This window comes from Antedon bifida, chromosome 6 (genome assembly GCF_963402885.1).
Source record: "Antedon bifida chromosome 6, ecAntBifi1.1, whole genome shotgun sequence".
NCBI lineage: Eukaryota > Metazoa > Echinodermata > Crinoidea > Comatulida > Antedonidae > Antedon > Antedon bifida.
Genome location: NC_136231.1, coordinates 26,761,610 through 26,786,554, shown reverse-complemented (window position 1 = coordinate 26,786,554; position 24,945 = coordinate 26,761,610). Strand labels below are relative to the sequence as shown.

The 24,945-nt window shown below is 34.7% G+C and overlaps 2 protein-coding genes across 2 annotated transcripts; both read right to left on the bottom strand.

The window, feature by feature from the left end:
• Positions 1–1,522: 1,522 nt before the first annotated feature.
• LOC144844752 (death-associated protein kinase 1-like) lies at positions 1,523–10,678 on the bottom strand. The gene is made up of 13 exons (XM_078701803.1): positions 10,648–10,678; positions 9,797–10,073; positions 9,137–9,235; positions 7,299–7,397; positions 6,804–6,902; positions 6,199–6,297; positions 5,725–5,796; positions 5,212–5,331; positions 4,671–4,913; positions 3,919–4,057; positions 3,519–3,676; positions 3,201–3,389; positions 1,523–2,928 (listed from the first exon to the last, which is right to left on the bottom strand). Exons 2-13 carry the CDS (start codon positions 9,962–9,964, stop codon positions 1,765–1,767), a joined length of 2,649 nt encoding a protein of 882 aa, XP_078557929.1. The 5' UTR covers positions 9,965–10,073; positions 10,648–10,678; the 3' UTR covers positions 1,523–1,764.
• A 2,761-nt stretch (positions 10,679–13,439) lies between these two features.
• Positions 13,440–22,422, bottom strand: LOC144844602 (death-associated protein kinase 1-like). Its single transcript, XM_078701581.1, has 13 exons — positions 22,315–22,422; positions 21,744–22,025; positions 21,053–21,151; positions 19,462–19,563; positions 18,912–19,010; positions 18,608–18,706; positions 18,238–18,309; positions 17,087–17,206; positions 16,545–16,787; positions 16,056–16,194; positions 15,604–15,761; positions 15,107–15,295; positions 13,440–14,821 (listed from the first exon to the last, which is right to left on the bottom strand). Exons 2-13 carry the CDS (start codon positions 21,909–21,911, stop codon positions 13,658–13,660), a joined length of 2,652 nt encoding a protein of 883 aa, XP_078557707.1. The 5' UTR covers positions 21,912–22,025; positions 22,315–22,422; the 3' UTR covers positions 13,440–13,657.
• Between the last annotated feature and the right edge of the window lie 2,523 nt (positions 22,423–24,945).

The window sequence follows — 24,945 nt, the reverse complement described above, 5'->3', positions numbered from 1 at the left end:
ATCATTACCCGTTACGCCACGAAGTACATGACTAAACATGCTGACAATAGTCTATTTATACGTGATTGCGTAATTCATCGTGGCCTCATAAATCTGCATATTCATGACCGTCATCATGACGGAGAACGAAGCTTGTACAGTATTAACCTTGTTAAAACCAAAATGACCAGTTATCGCAGTCGCCATGGAAAATAATGCCATAGGCCTACAACTTTGTTTCTGATTTTAAAAAAGGTTAAAAAAAAAGAAAATATCTCTCTTTCAAAATAAAAGAAAGAAAAACAATATTCATTATTTTCCATTCCAAAAAAAAATCCGTAGAGGTTCGAACCCAAGTATCTGAAGCTGAGAGTACTCAAACCTGAGCATTACCCGTTACGCTACAAAGTAGTACATGACTGAACAGCTGATAATAGTCTATTTATACGTGTATTACGTAATTCATCATTACATCATATATATCATATTAACCTTTTAAAACCAAAATGATCAGTTAGCTCAGTCGCCTGAGCGTCGTGTTAACAACACGTATGTCGTGGGTTCGATTCCCACGCTGGTCGGTGGAATAGAGTTAAAGGCATGCGGCCACTGTGTTTGGGGTTCACAGAATTATACGTCCCCCTTTCCACCACACATCATGAGGCGACAACATCAATGCATCTGGTGATGTGCTGGAAACGACCCCAAAAGGCTGTGGCAGGGCCTTAGTGCTGAGGCAGGGAGAGCACATTTAACATCTTTTTTTTTATTTAATTTTTTTTTCAACCTGTATTCGATCTCGTAAATTTTTTGTTTGCCGCCCTCAATTTTAAAAGAAAATTGAATTTATTATTTTCATCGCAGGTGTAAGAAACGGTTTGGTATGCCGTGCGTTGTTATGCAATGGTTGTGCAGGTGTAGTGGATGGGAAAGACGGTATTCGCGGTCAACACGCCACGCTGTTAAATTTTGATTTTGTTAATCATTGTTGCTACACTGGTAGCGAAATGTCCGATTCATGCAAGATATTGTATTGTAATATTATGTTATGAATACACGTTTATGGTAGTTGGTGTGTATGGCCGCACCGTCCCTGAATAAACATTCCTTTAATAGATTTTAATTTTAACATTATCATAATTATCATAGGTGATTATGTATAGTAATAAGTATAAGTATAAGTGCAATTCTGGGCTCTATTTTCATTATTAGGTCTGCCCCAACCATGGTGGGCGGCTAGTAGTACTGGAGACTTAATATTTAATTTCATATTTCAATTAATAGGTGCACTTTCCGGGGACAAGCTCTATTGTCCTGATAAGTCTTATATAGTTTGTTTCATATAATTTCAAATCATGTAAAGTGCCATTTATAGGAGTTTAATTGTTTTCCCCCATCCGATATAATTCATGATGCATGTAGTAGAAAAAATGTGTACAATTAAGAAAATGTTTTTTAAAAAATAAAAAAAATAAAATAAAAAACTTCATCAAATAAGAAGACAGAAGACATTCAATTTCAATGTTTCAACGATGTATTTTCATTTTTGAGAATTAAGGTACTTAATTAATCGTTACAAAAGTGGTATCATGTGTCTACCGACAATACAGCATAACGTATCGTGTCATCTGACAGAAAGCTTCGTCCCACATGGGATATAGTACTGTATGCTTCTCCGATTCGAACCACAGCGTGCTACGTTTGGGCTGATGCCGTTAGCAGACACAATACTACTGCCTGTTTATTGTCGCTAGACATGATACCGCGAGAATCAGCTGACATGGTTTAGACAGGAGCAAATCCTTCTTCCTTCATCATTTTATGAACCGCATTTAGTGCGTCATTTCGATCCATCTCCTTCAATATGGCGCATAATCTACCTATGCTACTACAACTCTCTTGGTGCTCGGACCATCTCCTTAACAGCATGGGCAACTTTCCTTCGTTTCCAGAAAGGTTCACCTCAGACAGATTTTTAATATCTATTGCATTCATTACACCTATTCTCTCAGCAAACGTTCGGTAATCATTCAGATCTGCAGCACGTTCGCGTTCTAAGAAAACTCTAAGTTGCTCAACAACTTGTACTTTCAACCATTTAACGTCACTCTCATAACCTTTTATTTTCAAGATAGTCATGTCATGTCCTTGACATAATAATTCAGTTACGTGTTCATTTTTACTACGTTTTAAGTTGACGACAAAGCCGTTACCCCCATCAGCTTTTATAACGTCATTTATTGAATAGCTTTGGCAGTCTGTGATGTCAGACTCTTTTTTCATGTCCGCTACACTGACTACGCGGATCTCTGTTTGAGTTCCCTGTGACACTTGGTACTTAGCATCATCTACGTCATTCATGAGTTGTGACAATAGTATATTGCACTCTTCTTTACGTTTCACATCGTCCACTTTTACGCCAACAAATAAAGACATTTGATCGCTGGACATTTTCACAATACTTTCAACGTAACCTACAGCGCTTTTGATCGTATTTCGCGTAAGTGTGCTGTGCGCTACGAACTCATTGAGTCGCGTTAAAATTGTCGCTTGAAGGGATGGGAAAAATCCCGGGGTGAACATATCTGATTCATCAACACATTTGATGTGTCTGCCAAAATAAACTGATTTCTCCTCCTCTACCCATTTCACTGCTGGAAGATCTAAAGGCAATAAACTTGGAATGATGTAAGTATCTTCTCTATATTCGTGAATTAAGTTAAGATGTGTAAGAAGTTGTATTACTATCGTTGGGTTTGCAATTTTGCTAACTATTTCACTTATATCTTTGAAGGTAAAGAGTATCTTAGTTGGAACTCTCTGCACACCATCGAAGAGTGTGTGGTGGCTACTGGCAAACAGTCGTCCAAACAAGTCTGACGTCAGCCAGCCGGGATTGATGACAACTTGATCTTCCACGTCATCACTCTGAAGCTCCGCAAAATATATCTAAATTATAAAAAGTATAGATCAGAAAAGATGTAGACCATGAATGAAATGTATTAGTAATTACCACCGATAAGGAATCAGAGACGATGAAGGAAAAAGTATAAAATGTGAAGAAGACATGCTGCCGAAATCAGAGAGTTTGTTAGAAGGGCGAAAGAGTAGGCCTAATTGAGCATGCGCAAAGTAATTCGTTGCATTGGCAATTGTAATTGCATCTATATGTACTTTTTGAATTATAATGTATTTGTATAATTATACAAATACAATCTTACCTCTCCTGTGTCAGTCATAAATCTAGCCGCAGTTTTCAGCAGTTCTTTCGTTACCAAAGCGTTTGTTATAGAATTAACGCGTTTTTCAAACTCAGTAAAACTCAACAATGGAGCCATAGCTAATTCGTCGATCCAATCTGGAAGATGATTGGTTATTCTCTGACATATTACTGGTACCCGTTTTGTTCCCTATAATAAAGTATAGAAAACTTTTATATAACATCAGAATGGTATGAGTTAAAACATTAACCTATAAAATCCATAAATAAATACAGTACACACACACACACACACAGAGGAGGCGGGATGTATACTTACTCGTATACCCTTTCCAAGAGTTTCAATTGCATTACGTAATGGTTTTATGTGCTCATCCCACGATTTGTGTGTTTTAAGCACTATTACGTCACTAGTTATGTTAAGAGTGTAGAACACTTTTTTCATCTCCTCGACATTCTTCCTGGCAATGGAAGTTGCTGGAAAGAAAAATAAATATTGGAACTATTAAGTTAAACCATTATACATATTAGTGCTCTGCTGTTTGCAATAATAGTAAATCTATTGTATAATGGGGTAGAATTTCTCATGAAAACGATTGAGCAGGATCGGATACGTGATTATGTAAAAGTTCTTTGCTATGGAGTTACTGGTATGACAGAGGATCATACCTATTTAACAAACTAATACCAGGCCTATCAATAACATTAGTGTCCTATACCTGAAGAAATATTTGCAGCATCTAAGTTGTCCTTGTGTGTAGCTACAATCACGATCCCACTGTTGATTTCATCTGGATGGAATGCTGACGTCACTGACTCCCTCTGACACGCTTTAATCATAGCCAACCAATGTTTTAACTTTAAAATTACAAGAAAAACCAATAAAGTTCTTAAAGAGCTATTCTTAGAAAGAAGCAGTGGCACGCATATTGACCGCAAAGAATTGACAACGAGAAATAGAGAAATAATGTTAGGGGATCCAACCGTTTGCTTTAAACCAACGCGCTCTCTCCTGTGTTTACTCCAATCTTCAGAGTAGTTTAAGCTCGGTTCCTAAAGTGTGGTTCCCACTTAGAACGCAACGACGTATTGACGCAAGTACTGTATTGCGTGAAGCGTGGTTCCCACTAGAACGCAACGCAGCGACGTATTGACGCAAAGTGATGTATTGCGTAATCACAAGTGGGAACCGACGACGCAACAGTGCTGCAAAAATCGCAGGTTTGATTTCACGCAGGTGGGGGCAAACACAATTATTTGAAGGGCATTTTCTTACGTTGCGTCGGTTGCGTTACGTCGCTAGTGGGAACCAAGCTTTAGGACGCAACGCAGGGACACGTAAGTAAGTGATTTGACCAATCAAAAACGATGGATTATTCGGGCTGTCGCTTGTCATTGGTCAACTCGCCTGCGTTTAATACAAAAATGATTATAGTATCTCACTCTTTTACAGTATCAACACAACTCTCACCTGTCTTTGCTGTTCCCTCTGTTCAAGTGTTATGTCATACAACACTAGGAAAATGGAATTACGAATGCCGAAGAATGCAGTATGTGTTATATGGTATTCACCCTGTCCAGCAAAGTCTCTTGCACTGAACTTCCCAGCCTTTGGAATGGATACGTTAGTTATTCGCACGCCTGGTGTTGCTCTGTGATCTAGTGCATGCGAAAGTTTCGGTCGTTCGTGAAGACGATGTGGAGACCAACGTTTCTATAAAATGTTAAAGAGGTATTAAATTAGAACAATTAATGTCTGAAACGATTTACAAGAGAAAGCAGTTGAGGAAGCACCATCTGTTTATATTGTTTCAGATTTTTAATATGGAAACCGTCACATTCACACTAACTCTTTTCGGATTTCATACAAACGTGTGTGAACGCATCGCCCGAAAAGCGTATACGCAGCCCGGAGTTTTCTCCGGCAACGATCGTGTGAACATTACTTAAGATGCGGAAGTTTCGGTCGCTGTGATTTGATGAAATATCAAAATATATAAGATAAAACAAACCTGTATTAGTGTTTTGAGTAATGTTGTCTTACCAGACATCGGGTGGCCGATAATATTCAGTCTCAATACATCTAATGGTTGCCCACCATCTGCTAGTTTCAAAAGATCCTGTATATTAGCCTATAATAGGCATAATATTCAAATCAAAATATTAATTTTAATATAATTTCTCCGAAAACAATGACATAAATAAACTTGCTAGCAAACAGGATAATCTGAAGTTTAGATTGTAACATAATCATTGATGACATCCTGCCATTTATCTTTACTTTTTCTCCTTTCATACTTTGTATTTTTTTTTATTCATATAAGCCATTCAAATGCCTTGTGTTTTACTGGTGGTCTTAGCTTAAGTGACATTTTGTCCTATAAAGGCATCCTTCCATGTTATACCATCATTTTAATCTCAAAGTTTTGATCTACTTGTTATATTTTGTATATTATTATTATGGGAAATAAATGAAATGAAAATGATGTATTAAATTCATAATAAAATACGTTCACTATAATTACCTCACTTTTCAAGTAGTCGGCAACCGCTCGATGGTTTAGAGCCTCGGCTTCGTCAATTGCTGATTTACCTTCCTAGAAACACAATAATAACAGGCCTAATATTTTAGGATATTGTAGGTTGGTTTTGTGGTTGCTTGTATTGTTAATTTCCTGGTGACATTTTTTCTCTTTTTATTTTTGTTTTTTGTATGATTTGTATACAAGATACAAGTATTGTCAACATTTTAAAATTTTGAGATATGCTTTGTACCATAGATCATTAAATAATACAAAGTGATAATATTTAAATACATTTAAATAAAATATCCAAAATAAAGGAAATGAATGAATAATCAAAATTACTAATTATAATGAATACCAATAATAACAAAATACAAAAAGTAATAATCATGATATAATATTATCATAATAATTGATACATTAATAGACAGGACTTAGTAGAGGTTTAGTTAAGTATTTGTAAATTCTTGTTACCTTATTCTTTTCTCTAATTGTTGCTTTATTTTCAACGAGTCGACAACAAATGTCGAAATTGTTAACAATGACAGCCAAATGAAGCGGTGTCCTGCCTTCCTATAAGATAACAAATAATTTTTTATTTGTATTTATTTGATACTTTTATCAAGCTCATTTCGAGTATTTACGTGTTTCCTTTTTATCTCTTTATCGACCAATTTTTCTGATTTCTTTATATTTTTAACGATGATGAATAAAGTATATTTGATTTAATTTGAAATTTACATTACATTTCTTTACCCAGGGTAGCCCAAACATTTTAAACTGGTTTTCATTGGAGCCCTGCATGCAACATTATACATGTTAAAACTCAGCAGAGACTTAGTTATTAATAAATTACATCAAACAATTTTGATTTGAAGACCCTTACAGAAGTCTCGGTTCTCGGTCAAACTGTTCCATATATTTGTGCAAAAACTTGTGAGATAACTTTCCTTTTTTGCAAAAGGGACCTTAAGTTGAGTTAATTATCAAATTTATCATATCTCACATCATCTCCGTTACCATCCTACTCCTGCTTCATTGGTACCATTAACGTATGTAGTTGTTCATAATGTACTTACACAATCTTTTGATGAAATATCAGCTCTTTTATCAAGAAGAAACGCACAGATGGTGGAATGACCAAGCAGAATTGCCAAGCTGAGAGCTGTCAAACCTTTCTGTCGATATAATGTCAAAACTAACACATCAAGTAGATGCCATATTCTGAGCTTTCTATAAATTAATGTGGGCCTGGATTCAATGATTCAAAGGACAACATGTAATTAAAGACCTGAAAAAAGCTATGGCCTATCTGTATAAAGCCTAAACCTTCCAATAGTTGTGTTTGCCCCCGCGCCTGCGTGAAATCAAACCTGCGATGTTTGCAGCACTATTGCGTCGTCGGTTCCCACTTGTGATTATGCAATACAGCACTTTGCGTCAATACGTCGTTGCGTTACTTGCGTCGCTAGTGGGAACCATGCCTTAGAAGTACTCACAACAATAACAAGATAAAACAATTAATAAATTAATACATGAATTATGTAAATTAGTTTACGTATTTGAAATCTTACGTTATCTTTGAGGTCGACGTTAGCTGAGCGATCAATTAGCAACTTGCAAATGTCTAAGTTGTTTTCTTTGGCAGCTTCGTGGAGCGGACTTCTTCCTTCCTGAATTATAAGCACACATATTTTCTTTTCTGAACATTTTGTAATGGCTGTGGGTTTCGTAATTTTCACTTAGAGCATGACTTTACTAAGGGTTTCTATTGTCACACGTAAATCTAAAGCTCTGTCTACACTATCAAAATAGTTTAACAAAACAATTGATCGATACTGAGAATTATAAAAAAAATATTACAGTTTACAATTAAGTGCCCCAGAACATGGATTTACAACTCTGTATAGTCTATATTGTTTTGTATGGGTATTGTGCTCTGTCTATACTATCAAACTAGTTTGACAAACAAAGTGTGATGTGCCCAAATATGGTAGTGATAGGCCTTGCTTAAATATGGTAGTGATATGACATCCTCATGTCCATATATGGGCACATCACATTTTTGGCACATAAAGTTTGATAGTGTGTGAACAAGGCTTAAGAAACATTTTTCTATTCATTTCATAATCAATAAAATCACTTATAATGCGACCATACATCCACTGAACTTGCTTATGCGCAGTACATACAACACCTACAAAGCTAACACTTACAAATATAATATTTAAATGGTCACGTTTTAAAACTTTTCAAATTGTTAAAGCTTACCTAATAATTACGTTACAAAAAATAAATTCGTGTAGTATTGTCGATTAAACATATTTTCGCGCCGATCCTTCAGTTATAGGCTATTCAAGAGAACGAAAGCATTAGGAAGCAGTTACCACCATGCGGTATAGCTTATTGTTTACTACGGCTGAAAAAACGGACTGGGCATGCGTACACCTCAAAGCACGTCTGGGAAAAGAGAGTCTATGAAAACTGCTTGCTGATAAAATTGAGATCCATATTGTAGACGGTAGTTATCGTCAGGCGTTTTTTGTAAGAAATAATTTTTGTTTAAATAACGCTTAACACTAATATAAGGATAACAGAGTGCATCAATAATCCACTGACCATGTAAGACAGAGCCTCCAGTTATTATAGTTACAATAATTGTTATAATAGTTTAGAGAGTTTAACAAAAGAAATAATATCACAACAATATTATAAGGAAGTATGTTAGAATTATTTTTTTTAAATAATGGTTGGCATTGAAAGTCTGGATATAGGAAGAAATAGACACACCTTTAGAATCAGTTTAGGATATAATTTAGGCCTATTAACGCGTACGTAACAGCACAGTATTTTCCCCATCAGTACGTGCTGCACTTTTACAACTGAAAAAACTAAAGCGCATTATGCTATTTGTATAACAAATATAAAACAAATTGATATGTAGTTCATTGATTGTAAACCTGACGAAACTGTCTTGAAACGTAAGTTAAAATTACTGGTTTACAATTTTCAAGTTCAAATAAACATTTATTTCTTTCATATTCATATTTAAGTAAAACATTATAATTTCTGATATTTTTTTTTTTTTTTTAGAGTTATAATAAAGTAGGCCTAAACCATAATGTATGAAAAAGGTGATTCAGTTGAAAATGAAAGAGGCAAAAAACCCAAGAAAGTTATCTATCAATTGGAAAAAAAAATCCAACTGAAAACTTGTATATTGGGAAGCCATGTAAGATTATATACTTATATATAAATGTAAACAATCAATGAACTATCAAAACATACTAATCGAAAAAAAGTTGTCACTATTAATGTATAACAAGTCATCTAACGGTGTTTTCATTATTTAGCTAGTATATAAGTATTTATATAATTTCTTTGATTCAATATTATTGGAATTTATTCTCACCATGTCAGTACTATTAACATCAGCATTGGCTTTGATTAGAATTTCACAAATTGATTTGTAACCATTCGCAGCTGCAAGGTGGAAAGATGTTTTGCCAAGCTATTTTGAACAAAAAAAACAATTTAATTGTCAATAAACAGCATCCCCGACCAAGTAATCTAACAACACGCTAATTTCTCTCATAATGATTTTGTATCAATTGGATCCTTTGTTCTTTTCATCATATATTAATATAATATTTATTTTTAACAATTCGTTTTTAACCTTTTAACTGTTTTATACTTTTACACCTTTTTTCAACCGACATTTCTTTTAAAGGTTCTTGTATCTTGTAAAATGCAAAGAAATCTCACTCATGGACGCACCGCGCATTGCGCAAGAACGCAGTGGAGTATTTGACCAATCACAAGTGACGACGATCATCCTAACAAGCTTTTCATTGGCGGATGTCTCGTGACATTTCTTACATTTTGAGTTCTAGACCTATTAAACATAATGCATTTATAACAATTATATAATATTTACTACTGGGCTTACATACATAATGCAACGGTAACTAAATATAATTGTTGAATTTTCTGTAATATTGTTCATTAAACAAATTTTGATTATTACATTCTGGTAATCCACAAGTTCCTATAAAATAATAAAAGAACTTACCTCTGTTAATGTGCCTATTTCAACCTTTTCGTCATTGATTAATCTTTGAACTTCTTCACTGTCATTGTTGAGAACGGCACGTATCAGTCCCTGCTCTTGAATTGTAGATTTTCGTCTAGGATTAGATCTTCTACTAGGAGACAAACTAGATGACGACCTGGTATCCATTTTACAATGAAGGCAATATTACCTTGGTTCGCTTGGTACACTTCCTTATTGACGTTATGATAGGTAAATAAACAGTACATTTTCAATACACATTGTCATGTTATCGATACTGAGAATTACAAAAAAAAATATTACAGTTTACAATTAATTAAGTGCCCCATAACATGGATTTACAACTCTGTATAGTCTATATTGTTTTGTATGCGTATTGTGCTCTGTCTACACTATCAAACTAGTTTGACAAACAAAGTGGGATGTGCCCAAATATGGTAATGACATGCCCAAATATGGTAGTGATATGACATCATCATGTCTATATATGGGCACAACACATTTTTTTGTCACATAAAGTTTGATAGTGTAGACAGAGCTTAATGCCTACGTTTATCCACCCAATTCTGAAACATTTACTATGTATTTATATAGTTTTGACATCTGTCCTGACATCTAGGTGTGAGGAAACATCCTACCTACCTACCACCACGAAACGTGGTCTCGATTGACATATGAAGACATTTTCAAGCTCTATGTTTTGTCATCACTGTTTACACATCATCATCGCTATAGTAGCTATTCTTCTTTCGATGTAAATTTGTAAAATGTAATTGTTCATCTTTGGGGGTTTTTTTAAACAATAACAATGGTACCGGCACCTTAAAATTATAATAATTGAGTGAGCTTACCGTGGAGACATCTGCTAACATTGAATCTTTACTATATAGGTCATCGCCAGTAGGGCCTACAACGCGTTTATTGTGTACAACATTCGGGATCGAGTTGTGGTTATAACTGGCTTGCTCTCATGCACTTCGTAAATGTTGTCAAAGTGTGAACACTTCTGAGCTAAATATATTAAGTACCGTAATTCTTGAAACGGATGAATTAAATAGATCGTCGAAACATTGAATTTGAATGTCTTCTGTCTTCCTATTTTATGGAATTGTAAACATTTTCTTAATTTTACACATTTTACTACTAGCCTACTACATGCATCATTGGGTATAAAAATCACCTCTTGATTGAGTATGGTTCTTTATAAAACAAAAGCCCAAAACATAAATAACATTCATTTTGTTCTTGTTAGACCATTCCATGCGTCATGTTTGCTAATAAAAATGATTATAAAAACATGTCCAAGTATAAATAAAATTCGGTAGACCTGAGGTATAGCGCGTACTTCAATTCAATTCAATTCAAGAAACATTTATTGACCATATTTTAGCATAACATTAACAATGGTTAGCATATAATATATATAGTCGAGAGACTACAAAAGGCCCGATGGGCCTGTCGCTGTAGTCCCTCTTTACATTATACAAGTAAACATACAAATACAAATAATAATAATAATACAACACTTAGGCTAATCTTAATTAGCCGTTACGTACATTATATCAGTAAAAAAAAAAAAAAGAATACTTAATCATACAATAACAATTATTTCATATAGGCCTAGAATATACATATTTTTTCGCTTATTTCTTACTGAAACAGCAAGATAAAAAGGGAAAAAAGCAACAATCAAAAACGAAGATGGAAGTATCTTATGCTATCTGTCACACAAAGGTGCCTAATCAACTGAAAAATAATATAATGCTTACCACACTGTATTTTGTCATTATATTCTTGACACATGAATGCATGTCATTGTGTCCTCGATCCTCAAACACTGGTGAACAAAAACGCATAACTTACATTGTGTCCCACATTGCACTCTTGGCAATCCCCAGGGTGCTGCACCGTTGTCATGTATTTTGTTTGTGCCTGAAAATTTAATTAAAAAAAGAATAAAATACAGCCAATTTGGTGAACACAATGAAAATATACGAAGCAAGTTTATAAGGTATCCTGTATCCTATATATAAAACAATATTTATTTTCCATCTTTAAACCAAAAAAATAAAAAATAAAATAAAAAATACGTAAAGATTCGAACCCTGACTGCTGGATCTGTAAGTACTCAAAACAGATCATTCTCCGTTACGCCACAAAGGACATGACAGAACAGCAGACAATAGTCTATTTATACGTGATTCATATTACGTAATTCATCGTGGCGTCATAAATCTGCATATTCAGACCGTCATCATGAAGGAACGAAGCTTGTATTAACCTGTTTACAACCAAAATTACCAGTTAGCTCAGTCGCCATGGAAAATAATGCCATAGGCCTACAACTTTGTTTATGATTTTAAAAAAGGTAAAAAAAAAAGAAAATATCTCTCTTTCAAAATAAAAGAAAGAAAAACAATATTCATTATTTTCCATTCCAAAAAAAAATCCGTAGAGGTTCGAACCCAAGTATCTGAAGCTGAGAGTACTCAAACCTGAGCATTACCCGTTACGCTACAAAGTAGTACATGACTGAACAGCTGATAATAGTCTATTTATACGTGTATTACGTAATTCATCATTACATCATATATATCATATTAACCTTTTAAAACCAAAATGATCAGTTAGCTCAGTCGCCTGAGCGTCGTGTTAACAACACGTATGTCGTGGGTTCGATTCCCACGCTGGTCGGTGGAATAGAGTTAAAGGCATGCGGCCACTGTGTTTGGGGTTCACAGAATTATACGTCCCCCTTTCCACCACACATCATGAGGCGACAACATCAATGCATCTGGTGATGTGCTGGAAACGACCCCAAAAGGCTGTGGCAGGGCCTTAGTGCTGAGGCAGGGAGAGCACATTTAACATCTTTTTTTTTGTTTAATTTTTTTTTCAACCTGTATTCGATCTCGTAAATTTTTTGTTTGCCGCCCTCAATTTTAAAAGAAAATTGAATTTATTATTTTCATCGCAGGTGTAAGAAACGGTTTGGTATGCCGTGCGTTGTTATGCAATGGTTGTGCAGGTGTAGTGGATGGGAAAGACGGTATTCGCGGTCAACACGCCACGCTGTTAAATTTTGATTTTGTTAATCATTGTTGCTACACTGGTAGCGAAATGTCCGATTCATGCAAGATATTGTATTGTAATATTATGTTATGAATACACGTTTATGGTAGTTGGTGTGTATGGCCGCACCGTCCCTGAATAAACATTCCTTTAATAGATTTTAATTTTAACATTATCATAATTATCATAGGTGATTATGTATAGTAATAAGTATAAGTATAAGTGCAATTCTGGGCTCTATTTTCATTATTAGGTCTGCCCCAACCATGGTGGGCGGCTAGTAGTACTGGAGACTTAATATTTAATTTCATATTTCAATTAATAGGTGCACTTTCCGGGGACAAGCTCTATTGTCCTGATAAGTCTTATATAGTTTGTTTCATATAATTTCAAATCATGTAAAGTGCCATTTATAGGAGTTTAATTGTTTTCCCCCATCCGATATAATTCATGATGCATGTAGTAGGAAAAATGTGTACAATTAAGAAAATGTTTTTAAAAAAATAAAAAAAATAAAATAAAAAACTTCATCAAATAAGAAGACAGAAGACATTCAATTTCAATGTTTCAACGATGTATTTTCATTTTTGAGAATTAAGGTACTTAATTAATCGTTACAAAAGTGGTATCATGTGTCTAGCGACAATACAGCATAAAGTATCGTGTCATCTGACAGAAAGCTTCGTCCCACATGGGATATAGTACTGTATGCTTCTCGATTCGAACCACAGCTTATACTGCCTGTTTATTGTCGCTAGACATGATACCGCGAGAATCAGCTGACATGGTTTAGACAGGAGCAAATCCTTCTTCCTTCATCATTTTATGAACCGCATTTAGTGCGTCATTTCGATCCATCTCCTTCAATATGGCGCATAATCTACCTATGCTACTACAACTCTCTTGGTGCTCGGACCATCTCCTTAACAGCATGGGCAACTTTCCTTCGTTTCCAGGAAGGTTCACCTCAGACAGATGTTCAATATCTATTGCATTCATTACACCTATTCTCTCAGCAAACGTTCGATAATCATTCAGATCTGCAGCACGTTCGCGTTCTAAGAAAACTCTAAGTTGCTCAACAACTTGTACTTTCAACCATTTAACGTCACTCTCATAACCTTTTATTTTCAAGATAGTCATGTCATGTCCTTGACATAATAATTCAGTTACGTGTTCATTTTTACTACGATTTTGGTTGACGACAAAGCCGTTACCCCCATCAGCTTTTATAACGTCATTTATTGAATAGCTTTGGCAGTCTGTGATGTCAGACTCTTTTTTCATGTCCTCTACACTGACTACGCGGATCTCGGTTTGAGTTCCCTGTGACACTTGGTACTTAGCATCATCTACGTCATTCATGAGTTGTGACAACACTATATTGCACTCTTCTTTACGTTTCACTTCGTCCACTTTTACGCCAACAAATAAAGACATTTGATCGCTGGACATTTTCACAATACTTTCAACGTAACCTACAGCGCTTTTGATCGTATTTCGCGTAAGTGTGCTATGCGCTACGAACTCGTTGAGTCGCGTTAGAATTGTCACTTGAAGGTATGGGAAAAATCCCGGGGTGAACATATCTGATTCATCAACACATTTGATGTGTCTGCCAAAATAAACTGATTTCTCCTCCTCCACCCATTTCACTGCTGGAAGATGTAAAGGCAATAAACTTGGAATGATGTAAGTATCTTCTCTATATTCGTGAATTAAGTTAAGATGTGTAAGAAGTTGTATTACTATCGTTGGGTTTGCGATTTTGCTAACTATTTCACTTATGTCTTTGAAGGTAAAGAGTTCCTTAGTTGGAACTCTCTGCACACCATCGAAGAGTGTGTGGTGGCTACTGGCAAACAGTCTTCCAAACAAGTCTGACGTCAGCCAGCCGGGATTGATGACAACTTGATCTTCCACGTCATCACTCTGAAGCTCCGCAAAATATATCTAAATTATAAAAAATATAGATAAATGTTAGGCCTTCTTTTATATCAGAAAAGATGTAGACCATAAATGAAATGTATTAGTAATTACGGCCGATAAGGAATCAGAGACGATAATTAAAGGAAAAAGTATAAAATGTGAAAAAGACATAAGCTGCCGAAATCAGAGAGCATAAATGCCTACAGTAATGGAGCATGCGCAAAGTAATTCTTTGCATTGACATTTATAATTTCATCTATATGTACTTTTTGAATTATACTGTATTTCTATATACAAATATAATCTTACCTCTCCTGTGTCAGTCATAAATCTAGCCGCAGTTTTCAGCAGTTCTTTCGTTACCAAAGCGTTTGTTATAGAATTAACGCGTTTTTCAAACTCAGTAAAACTCAACAATGGAGCCATAGCTAATTCGTCGATCCAATCTGGAAGATGATTGGTTATTCTCTGACATATTACTGGTACCCGTTTTATTCCCTATAATAAAGTATAGAAAACTTTTATATAACATCAGAATGGTATGAGTTACATTAAAAAAACATGTCAGATTTTCTACAATGTATATGGCATGCAATTTATTTAATCAAAACTTTAAAAGATAGTAACTTGTATTCATTTATTTAAATAGTTATCACTTTGTATTATTTAATGATCTACTATGGTACAAAACATATCTAAAAATTGTAAAATTTTGACAATAAAGTAGACTTGTATCTTGTATTAACCTATAAAATCCATGATTAAAATAAACACAGAACAAAAGAGCACTGGGGATGTATACTTACTCGTATGCCCTTGCCAAGAGTTTCAATTGCATTACGTAATGGTTTTATGTGCTCATCCCACGATTTGTGTGTTTTAAGCACTATTACGTCACTAGTTATGTTAAGAGTGTAGAACACCTTTTTCATCTCTTCAACATTCTTCCTTGCAATGGAAGTTGCTGGAAAGAAAAATAAATATTGGAACTACTAAGTTAAACCATTATACATATTAGTGCTCTGCTGTTTGCAATAATAGTAAATCTACGGTATAATGGGGTAGAATTTCTCATGAAAACGATTGAGCAGGATCGGATACGTGATTATGTAGACGTTATTTGCCATGGAGTTACTGGTATAACAGAGGATCTTACGATTTGCTAGTAAGTCGAAAAACAAAGTTGTGTTAAATTTGCTTAGTTACCTATTACAAAATAACACCGTAGGCCTATCAATAATCTTAGTGTCCTATATACCTAAAGAAATATTTCCACCATCTAAGTTGTCCTTGTGTGTAGCTACAATCACGATCCCACTGTTGATTTCATCTGGGTGGAATGCTGACGTCACTGACTCCCTCTGACATGCTTTAATCATAGCCAACCAATGTTTTAACTTTAAAATTACAAGAAAAACCAATAAAGTTCTTAAAGTAAAGAGCTATTCTTAGAAAGAAGCAGTGGCACGCATATTGACCTCAAAGAATCGACAACGAGAAATTAAGAAATAATGTTAGAGGATCCAACTGTTTGCTTTAAACCAACGCGCTCTCTCTCCTGTGTTTACTCTAAGAGTAGTTTAAGCTCGGTTCCCTAGGACGCAACGCAGGGACACGTAAGTAAGTGATTTGACCAATCACAAACGATAGATTATTCGAACTGTCACTTGTCATTGGTCAACTCGCTTGCGTTTTATACAAACATGATTATAGAGCCACTCTTTTACAGTATCAACACAACTCTCACCTGTCTTTGCTGTTCCCTCTGTTCAAGTGTTATGTCATACAATACTAGGAAAATGGAATTACGAATGCCGAAAAATGCACTGTGTGTTATATGGTATTCACTCTGTCCAGCAAAGTCTCTTGCACTGAACTTCCCGGCCTTTGGAATGGATACGTTAGTTATTCGCACGCCTGGTGTTGCTCTGTGATCTAATGCATGCGAAAGTTTCGGTCGTTCGTGAAGACGATGTGGAGACCAACGTTTCTATAAAATGTTAAAGAGCCATTTAAAATTAGAGCAATTAATGTCTGAAACGATTTACAAGAGAAAGCAGTTGAGGAAGCACCATTTGTTTATATTCGTTCAGGTGTTTAATATAGAAAACGTCACATTCACACTAACTCTTTTCGGATTTCGTACAAAATGTGTGTGAACGCATCGCCCGAAAAGCGTATATAGCTCGGAGTTTTCTCCGGCCACGACCGTGTGAACATTACTTAAGATGAGGATGTTTCGGTCGCTGTGATGTTATGCGATATCAAAATATATAAGATAAAACAAACCTGTATTAGTGTTTTGAGTAATGTTGTCTTACCAGACATCGGATGGCCGACAATATTCAGTTTCAATACATCTAATGGTTGCCCACCCTCTGCTAGCTTCAGCAGATCCTGTAAATTAGCCTATAATAGGCATAATATTAAAAATCAAAATATTAATTTTAATATAATTTCTCCGAAAACAAAAATGATAAATAAACTGGCTAGCAAACAGGATAATCTGAAATTTCGATTGCTTACATAATCATTGATGACGTCCTGCCATTATCTTTCGTTTTCTCTTTTCATTTACTTTGTATTTTTTATTAATAAAGCGTGGTTCCCACTAGAGACGCAATGTAACGCAACCTACGCAACGTAAGAAAATGCCCTTCCAATAATTGTGTTTGCCCCTGCCTGCGTGAAATCAAACCTACGATGTTTGCAGCACTGTTGCGTCGTCGGTTCCCACTTGTGATTACGCAATACAGCACTTTCCGTCACTGCGTTGCGTTCTAGTGGGAATGGCAAGCTTAACCATTCAAACGCCTTGTGTTTTACCGGTGGCCTTAGCTTAAGTGACATTTTGTCCTATAAAGGCATCCTTCCATGTTATACCATATCATTTAATCTCAAAGTTTTGATATACTTTGTATATTATGGAAAATAAATGAAATGAAAATGATGAATGAAATTAAGTAAAAATTAAAATTTGTTTTGCTATTTTTTTGTTATCCTACTTTCTGCGATCGAACCAACATAAAGCTTGGTTCCCACTAGTGATGCAACGTAACTTAATCTACGCAACGTAAGCAAACGCCCTTCTAATAATTGTGTTTGCCCCCGCCTGCGTGAAAGCAAACCTGCATATTTGCAGCACTATTGCGTCGTCGGTTCCCACTTGTGATTACGCAATATAGCACTTTGCGTCGAAACGTCATTGGGTTGCGTTCTAGTGGGAACCACGCTTAAACAAGTAACGCATTGTATTATTTGATTTCTGTCATTTTAAATAGAGTGTTCACTACTCAACCTTTATAATGTTTCAAATATGCCTACTATCAGACAGGAAATATGTTAGTGTTTACGAAGAGAGTTATCCAACATTTATCACATGATAGATAAATATTAATAAAAGATACGCATTCATAATTAAATACGTTCACAATTATTACCTCACTTTTCAAGTAGTCGGCAACCGCTCGATGGTTTAGAGCCTCGGCTTCATCAATTGCTGATTTACCTTCCTAGAAACACAATAATAACAGGCCTAATATTTTATTAGGTTGGTTTTGTGGAAGTTGCTTGTATTGTTATTTTCCTGGTGACATTTTTTCTCTTTTTGTTTTTGTTTTTTGTATGATTTGTATATGGATTATTATCCAAATTAAAGGAAATGAATGAATAATCAAAATTACTAATTATAATAAATACTAATTAGGCCTAATAACAAAAAGTAATAATCATGATATAATATTATTATAACAATTGATACATTAATAGACAGGACTTTTTTATAGTTGAGTATTTGTAAATTCTTGTTACCTTATTCTTTTCTCTAATTGGTGCTTTATTTTCAACGAGTCGACAACAAATGTCGAAATTGTTAACAATGACAGCCAAATGAAGCGGTGTCCTGCCATCCTATAAGATAACGAATCATTTTTTATTTGTATTTATTTGATACTTTTATCAAGCTCATTTCGAGTATTTACGTGTTTCCCTTTTATCTCTTTATCGACCTATTTTTCTGATTTTTTAAATTTATTTATCATCGTCACATCATCTCCGTTACCATCCTACTCGTGCTTCATTGGTACCATCATCTTATTTAGTTGTTCATACTTACACAATCTTTTGATGAAATATCAGATCCTTTATCAAGAAGAAACGCACAGATGGTGGAATGACCAAGTAGAATTGCCAAGCTGAGAGCTGTCAAACCTTTCTGTCGGAATAAAGTCAAAACATAACACATCTATGTTCAAAGTATAGTAGTAGATGCCTTATTCTGAGCTTGCTATACAATAATGTGGGCCTTGATTCAATAATCTTAATGACAAAATGTAATTAAAGACCTGAAAAAGGCTATGGCCTATCTGTATAATGCCTAAAGCTTGGTTCCCACCAGCGAGGCAACGTAACGCAACCTACGCAACGTAAGAAAATACCCTTCCAATAATTGTGTTTTCCCCCGCCTGCGTGAAAATCAAACCTGTTGCGTCGTCGGTTCCCACTTACGCAATACAGAACTTTGCGTCAATACGTCGTTGCGTTGCGTTACTTGCGTCGCTAGTGGGAACCAAGTTTTAGAAGGACTCACAACAATAATATGATAAAACAATTAATAAATTATATACATGAATTATGTAAATTAGTTTATGTATTTCAAATCTAACGTTATCTTTTAGTTTGACGGCGTTAGCTGAGCGATCAATTAGCAACTTGCAAATGTCTAAGTTGTTTTCTTTGGCAGCTTCGTGGAGCGGACTTCTTCCTTCCTGAAATATAAGCACATATTTTCTTTTCTGAACATTTTTTAATGGCTGTGGGTTTCGTAATTTTCACTTAGAGCATGACTTTAATAGAGGTTGCTATTGCCACACGTGAATCTAAAGCAAATTAGTTTGACAAAAACAATTGTGATGTGCCCAAAATATGTCCAAGTATGGCAGTGATATGACATCATCATGTCCATATATGGGCACATCACATTTTTTTGTCACATAAAGGTAGTGTAGACAAGGCTTAAGAAACATTGTTCTATTCATTTAATAATCAATAAAATCACTTATAATGCGACCATACATCCACTGAACTTGCTCATGCGCAGTACATACAACACCTACAAAGTTAACACAATTACAAATATAATATTTAAATGGCCACGTTATAACACTTTTTTAATTGTTAAAGCTTAATAATTACGTTAAAAAATAATTCGTTTAGTATTGTTGAAAAAAAATTAAACAGATTTAGGCAGTTATATTCAAGAGAACGGAAGCATTAGGAAACAGTTACCGTGCGGTAGCGTTTAGCAACGGCTGAATAATGGCTATTTGGAAACTGGGACTGGGCTTGGGCACCCCTCAAAGCACGTCTGGTAAAAGAGTCTATGAAAACTGCTTGCTCATAAATATTGAGATGCATGTAGACGGTAGTTATCGTCAGATGAGCGGCGTTTTTCGTAAGAAATAATTCTTGTTTAAATAACGCTTAACACTAATATAAGGATAACAGAGTGCATCAATAATCCACTGACCATGTAAGACAGAGCCTCCAGTTACTATAGTTACAATAATTGTTATAATAGTTTAGAGAGTTTAACAAAAGAAATAATATCACAAAAATATTATAAGGAAGTATGTTAGAATTATTTTTTTTAAATAATGGTTGGCATTGAAAGTCCGGATATAGGTAGAAATAAACACACCTTTAGAATCAGTTTAGGATATAGTTTAGGCCTATTAACGCGTACGTAACAGTATTGTGTTTAGTTCCCCATCAGTACATGCTGTACTTTTACAACTGACATTGCTCAGGTTAATGAAAATAATTTTCATTAACCTGAGCAATGTCAGTTGTAAAATTAATTTGTTTTTAATTATTACGTTTCCCTTTTCTACAAATAAAACGCATAATTCATAAAAGACATATATCTTTGTTTTCATTCTTTTTTTTTAATTTAAATTTTTGGAAAACAGGGACAAAAGCGCATATGCGTCTGTGAACTAATGTATACGTAGTTCATTGATTGTTAACCTGACGAAACTCTCTTGAAACGTCAGTTAAAATTAAAAGAGTTAAAATAAAAGAGTTAAAATTACTGTTTTACAATCAATCTACTAATCGAAACCAGAGGAAACAGTTTTCACTATTATTGTATCTAACAGTGTTTTCATTATTTAATAACTTAGTATTATGCTAGTATATAAGTATTAATTTTATATAATTTCTCTGATTCAATATTATGAATTATTTAATTCTCACCATGTCAGTACTATTAATATCAGCATTGGCCTTGATTAGAATTTCACAAATTGATATGTAACCATTCGCAGCTGCAAGGTGGAAAGATGTTTTTCCAAGCTATTTTGAAAACAAAAATAATTTAATTGTCAATAAACAGCATCCCCGACCAAGGAAATCTAACAACACGTTAATTTCTCTCATAATGATTTTGTATCAATTGAATCCTTTGTTTCTTTTCATCATAATAATATTAATATAATATTTATTTGTAACAATACGTTTTTAACCTTTTTAAAGAGTTTTACTCTTTTATACTTTTACACCATTTGTCAACCGACATTTCTTTACGAAGACAAATAAAGCTTCTTGTATCTTGTAATATGCAAAGAAATCTCACTCCTGGACGCACCCCGCATATTGCGCAAGAACGCAGTGGAACGTATTTGACCAATCACAAGTGACGACGATCATCCTAACAAGCTTTTCATTGGCGGATGTCTCATGACATTTCTTACATTTTGGGTTCTAGGCCAATTAAACATAATACATTTATAACACGATTATAACATGTATTACTGGGCTTATATACATTATGCAACGGTAACTAAAAATCATTGTTGAATTTTCTGTAATATTGTTCGTTAAAAAAAATTATGATTATTACATTCTGGTAATCCACAAGTTCCTATAAAATAATAAAAGAACTTACTTCTGTTAATGTGCCTATTTCAACCTTTTCGTCATTGATTAATCTTTGAACTTCTTCACTGTCATTGTTGAGAACGGCACGTATCAGTCCCTGCTCTTGAATTGTAGATCTTCGTCTAGGGTTAGATCTTCTACTAGGAAACAAACTGGATGACGACCTGGTATCCATTTTACAATAAAGGCAATATTGCCTCCTCGGTTCGCTAGGTACACTTCCTTATTGACGTTATGATCGGTAAATAAACAGTACATTTTCAATACACATTGTCATGTTATATCGATACTGAGAATTATAAAAAAAAATATTACAGTTTACAATTAAATGCCCCAGAACATGGATTTACAACTCTGTATAGTCTATATTGTTTTGTATGGGTATTGTGCTCTGTCTACACTATCAAACTAGTTTGACAAACTAAGTGTGTCATCACTGGTTACACATCATCATCGCTATAGTAGCTATTCTTCTTTCGATGTAAATTTGTAAAATGTAATTGTTCATCTTTGGGGGTTTTTTTAAACAATAACAATGGTACCGGCACCTTAAAATTATAATAATTGAGTGAGCTTACCGTGGAGACATCTGCTAACATTGAATCTTTACTATATAGGTCATCGCCAGTAGGGCCTACAACGCGTTTATTGTGTACAACATTCAGGATCGAGTTGTGGTTATAACTGGCTTGCTCTCATGCACTTCGTAAATGTTGTCAAAGTTTGAACACTTCTGAGCTAAATATGACTAAGCCGGATATTGTAAATTATCGCTCTATCCTTCACAGTGGACTCAACGATTTTCTTCAAAGAAGAATGCAAGTACAATTTGTTAATAACATGATTAATATCATATTTATCCGGCTTTACTTTATATCGTTTCCTTTTATCCTGTTTCTAGCTACCATATACACCTCAAGGAAGTGGCATCAATTCTTAATTCGACTTCTTGGGGGATAACCCAGTAGGCCTATAAATAAATAGGTTTTACTATTAAATTATTATTATTCACAATTACATTTACAATATTTAATAGTATACCAAAAGAAACGAGTGCTTGTCAGTTTGGTAACCATTATTTAAATGCATTTAAATGTACGGTACATACAACATTCAACAAAAAATATGTACGAAAAAATAAAAACATTGGTCGCCCACGACCGGTCAGCACCTCCGGTGGGGCAATCCCTATGGGGATACGGGAAAATTATTATTAAAAACATGTTAGTATTATTATATTACTTTAATAATACAATAATATTTATCTTTGAATCTCATAATAGTAATTAATCATCGGTCCTGTGATCCCATGTAATTGTGCGGATAAAATACATTCTGTTTCGTGCACCGAATAACCCATTAGTCGGTCTAATAACGCACCCTTCTTCGCAATTTTTGTATTACCCACCTTTCTTTCTGACTTAGTACCAAACTACGCTTGCATTAAATCACGCCGGTCACTTCGTGATTTCTGCGCATTCACGACTCTCAACTCTCGGTGTTTGCCACAAAATCATCAACATTTCTTCATGTTCTACGTACAAAATCTCGAACCTCTCAGCCGATTCTGCTACTGTCAAGAGGTATCTATATAAAACTATAGCAAGTTATACACGTTGCTGTCTGCAGAAATGCTGTAATATATGTAGAGCATTTCTGCAGACAGCAACGTATATAACTTGCTATAGTTTTATAAGATAGATACCTCTTTACAGTAGCAGAATCGGGTCAACCTCTCGTGTTTGCGCACAAAATTATGAAACCGATGTTTTCTGCGCACTTAAAATCACGAACCGCTCTTCGTATTTTCTGCGCACTTGAAATCACGAACCTCTCTTCGTATTTTTTGCGCACAAAACCACGAACCGTCTTTGTATTTCTGTGTACAAAACCACGCGAAGTTAAACAAAACATAGAATTTGTAAGTTTGACATTGTTTGTCGAAACCTACCACAAGAACCGTCAGAACAAAGACCCTAGAACGCAATGTGTACCTAAAGTGCAATGACCGATCATGCAATGGACACATACATAACTATTGTCTACAGTAACCCTCTATATAATAGATATATCGAATGCATGTGTAGGCCTCTGTAAAGTAAATAATGTCTTGACTCACTCGTCCATCCCGATTGTATCCGTGTTTGCTTTGTAATAACTGGACTTTATGATCTCGTATCTTGCTTTGGTATTCACAGCTGCACGGTGACACTCCAAAGTGCAATTATAAACTGTATTTTGGAACCATTTTATTATCGCAATTGTCAAAAGAAACAAAATCTTGTTAGTCGTCATATGTTGTAGATTCGCATATTAAATTGAATTATCCAAGAGCTCTTTGGTAACATTTTGTACCAATTATAAGGGTAAGCTTTCTTATTTTAGTTATTTAATTATGACACATTACCGTAGCTATCTTATTGGTACACCGTTGACAGACTTATGGTACATTGTTTAGAATGGTAACAACATAGCAACGGAATGTACCAATTTGGTGTTTATGTACCTGTTGCTACGGTATTCTTCCTAAATAAAGTGTTATTCCCACGAGAACGGAAAGCAATGACGTACGTAAGTCATTTGACCAATCACACGGGTCAATTATCCGCTACTTGTGACTGCGCATTACACGTACGCCCGTGCGTTGCAAATGCATAATAAGTTTTAAAAAACTGATTTGAGACCAATGTTGAAATACTCGTGTACTACATATACTATTTTTTTAGCTTTCACATTTATAATCATTGACATTCTATGAGTCCGGTTTCTCAATTACCCAGGAACACTACAGGGTAAATTAAGACTTTAATAAAGGGAAATAAAGATATTTTTCTAACTGTGCAATTTCATTCTACCTTTAATGGTTTTTCAAACATAGGCCTAGTTTGAGTATTGTTGACTGTACACAAAGCACTGTTCGCCGACTTATAACATATTGATGATTAAACAAAACTGTATGGCTGTTTGTGAAATGAAATAATTCTAAAATTTCTTTTGTTTACTTTCTTAGCTATTGAATTTTAATTCTATGGAATAATATGTACCCGAATATAATTCATTTTTTATAATAATTAAGATGCAGTTAGTAATACTTCACATTGTAATCTGACAATAGCTTTAGGCCTATACTTTATATTCCTTTATTTTCTTTTTTTGGCTTTTAGCTTTCATGACGACGATATTAATTATAAACATCTTTACGATACGAT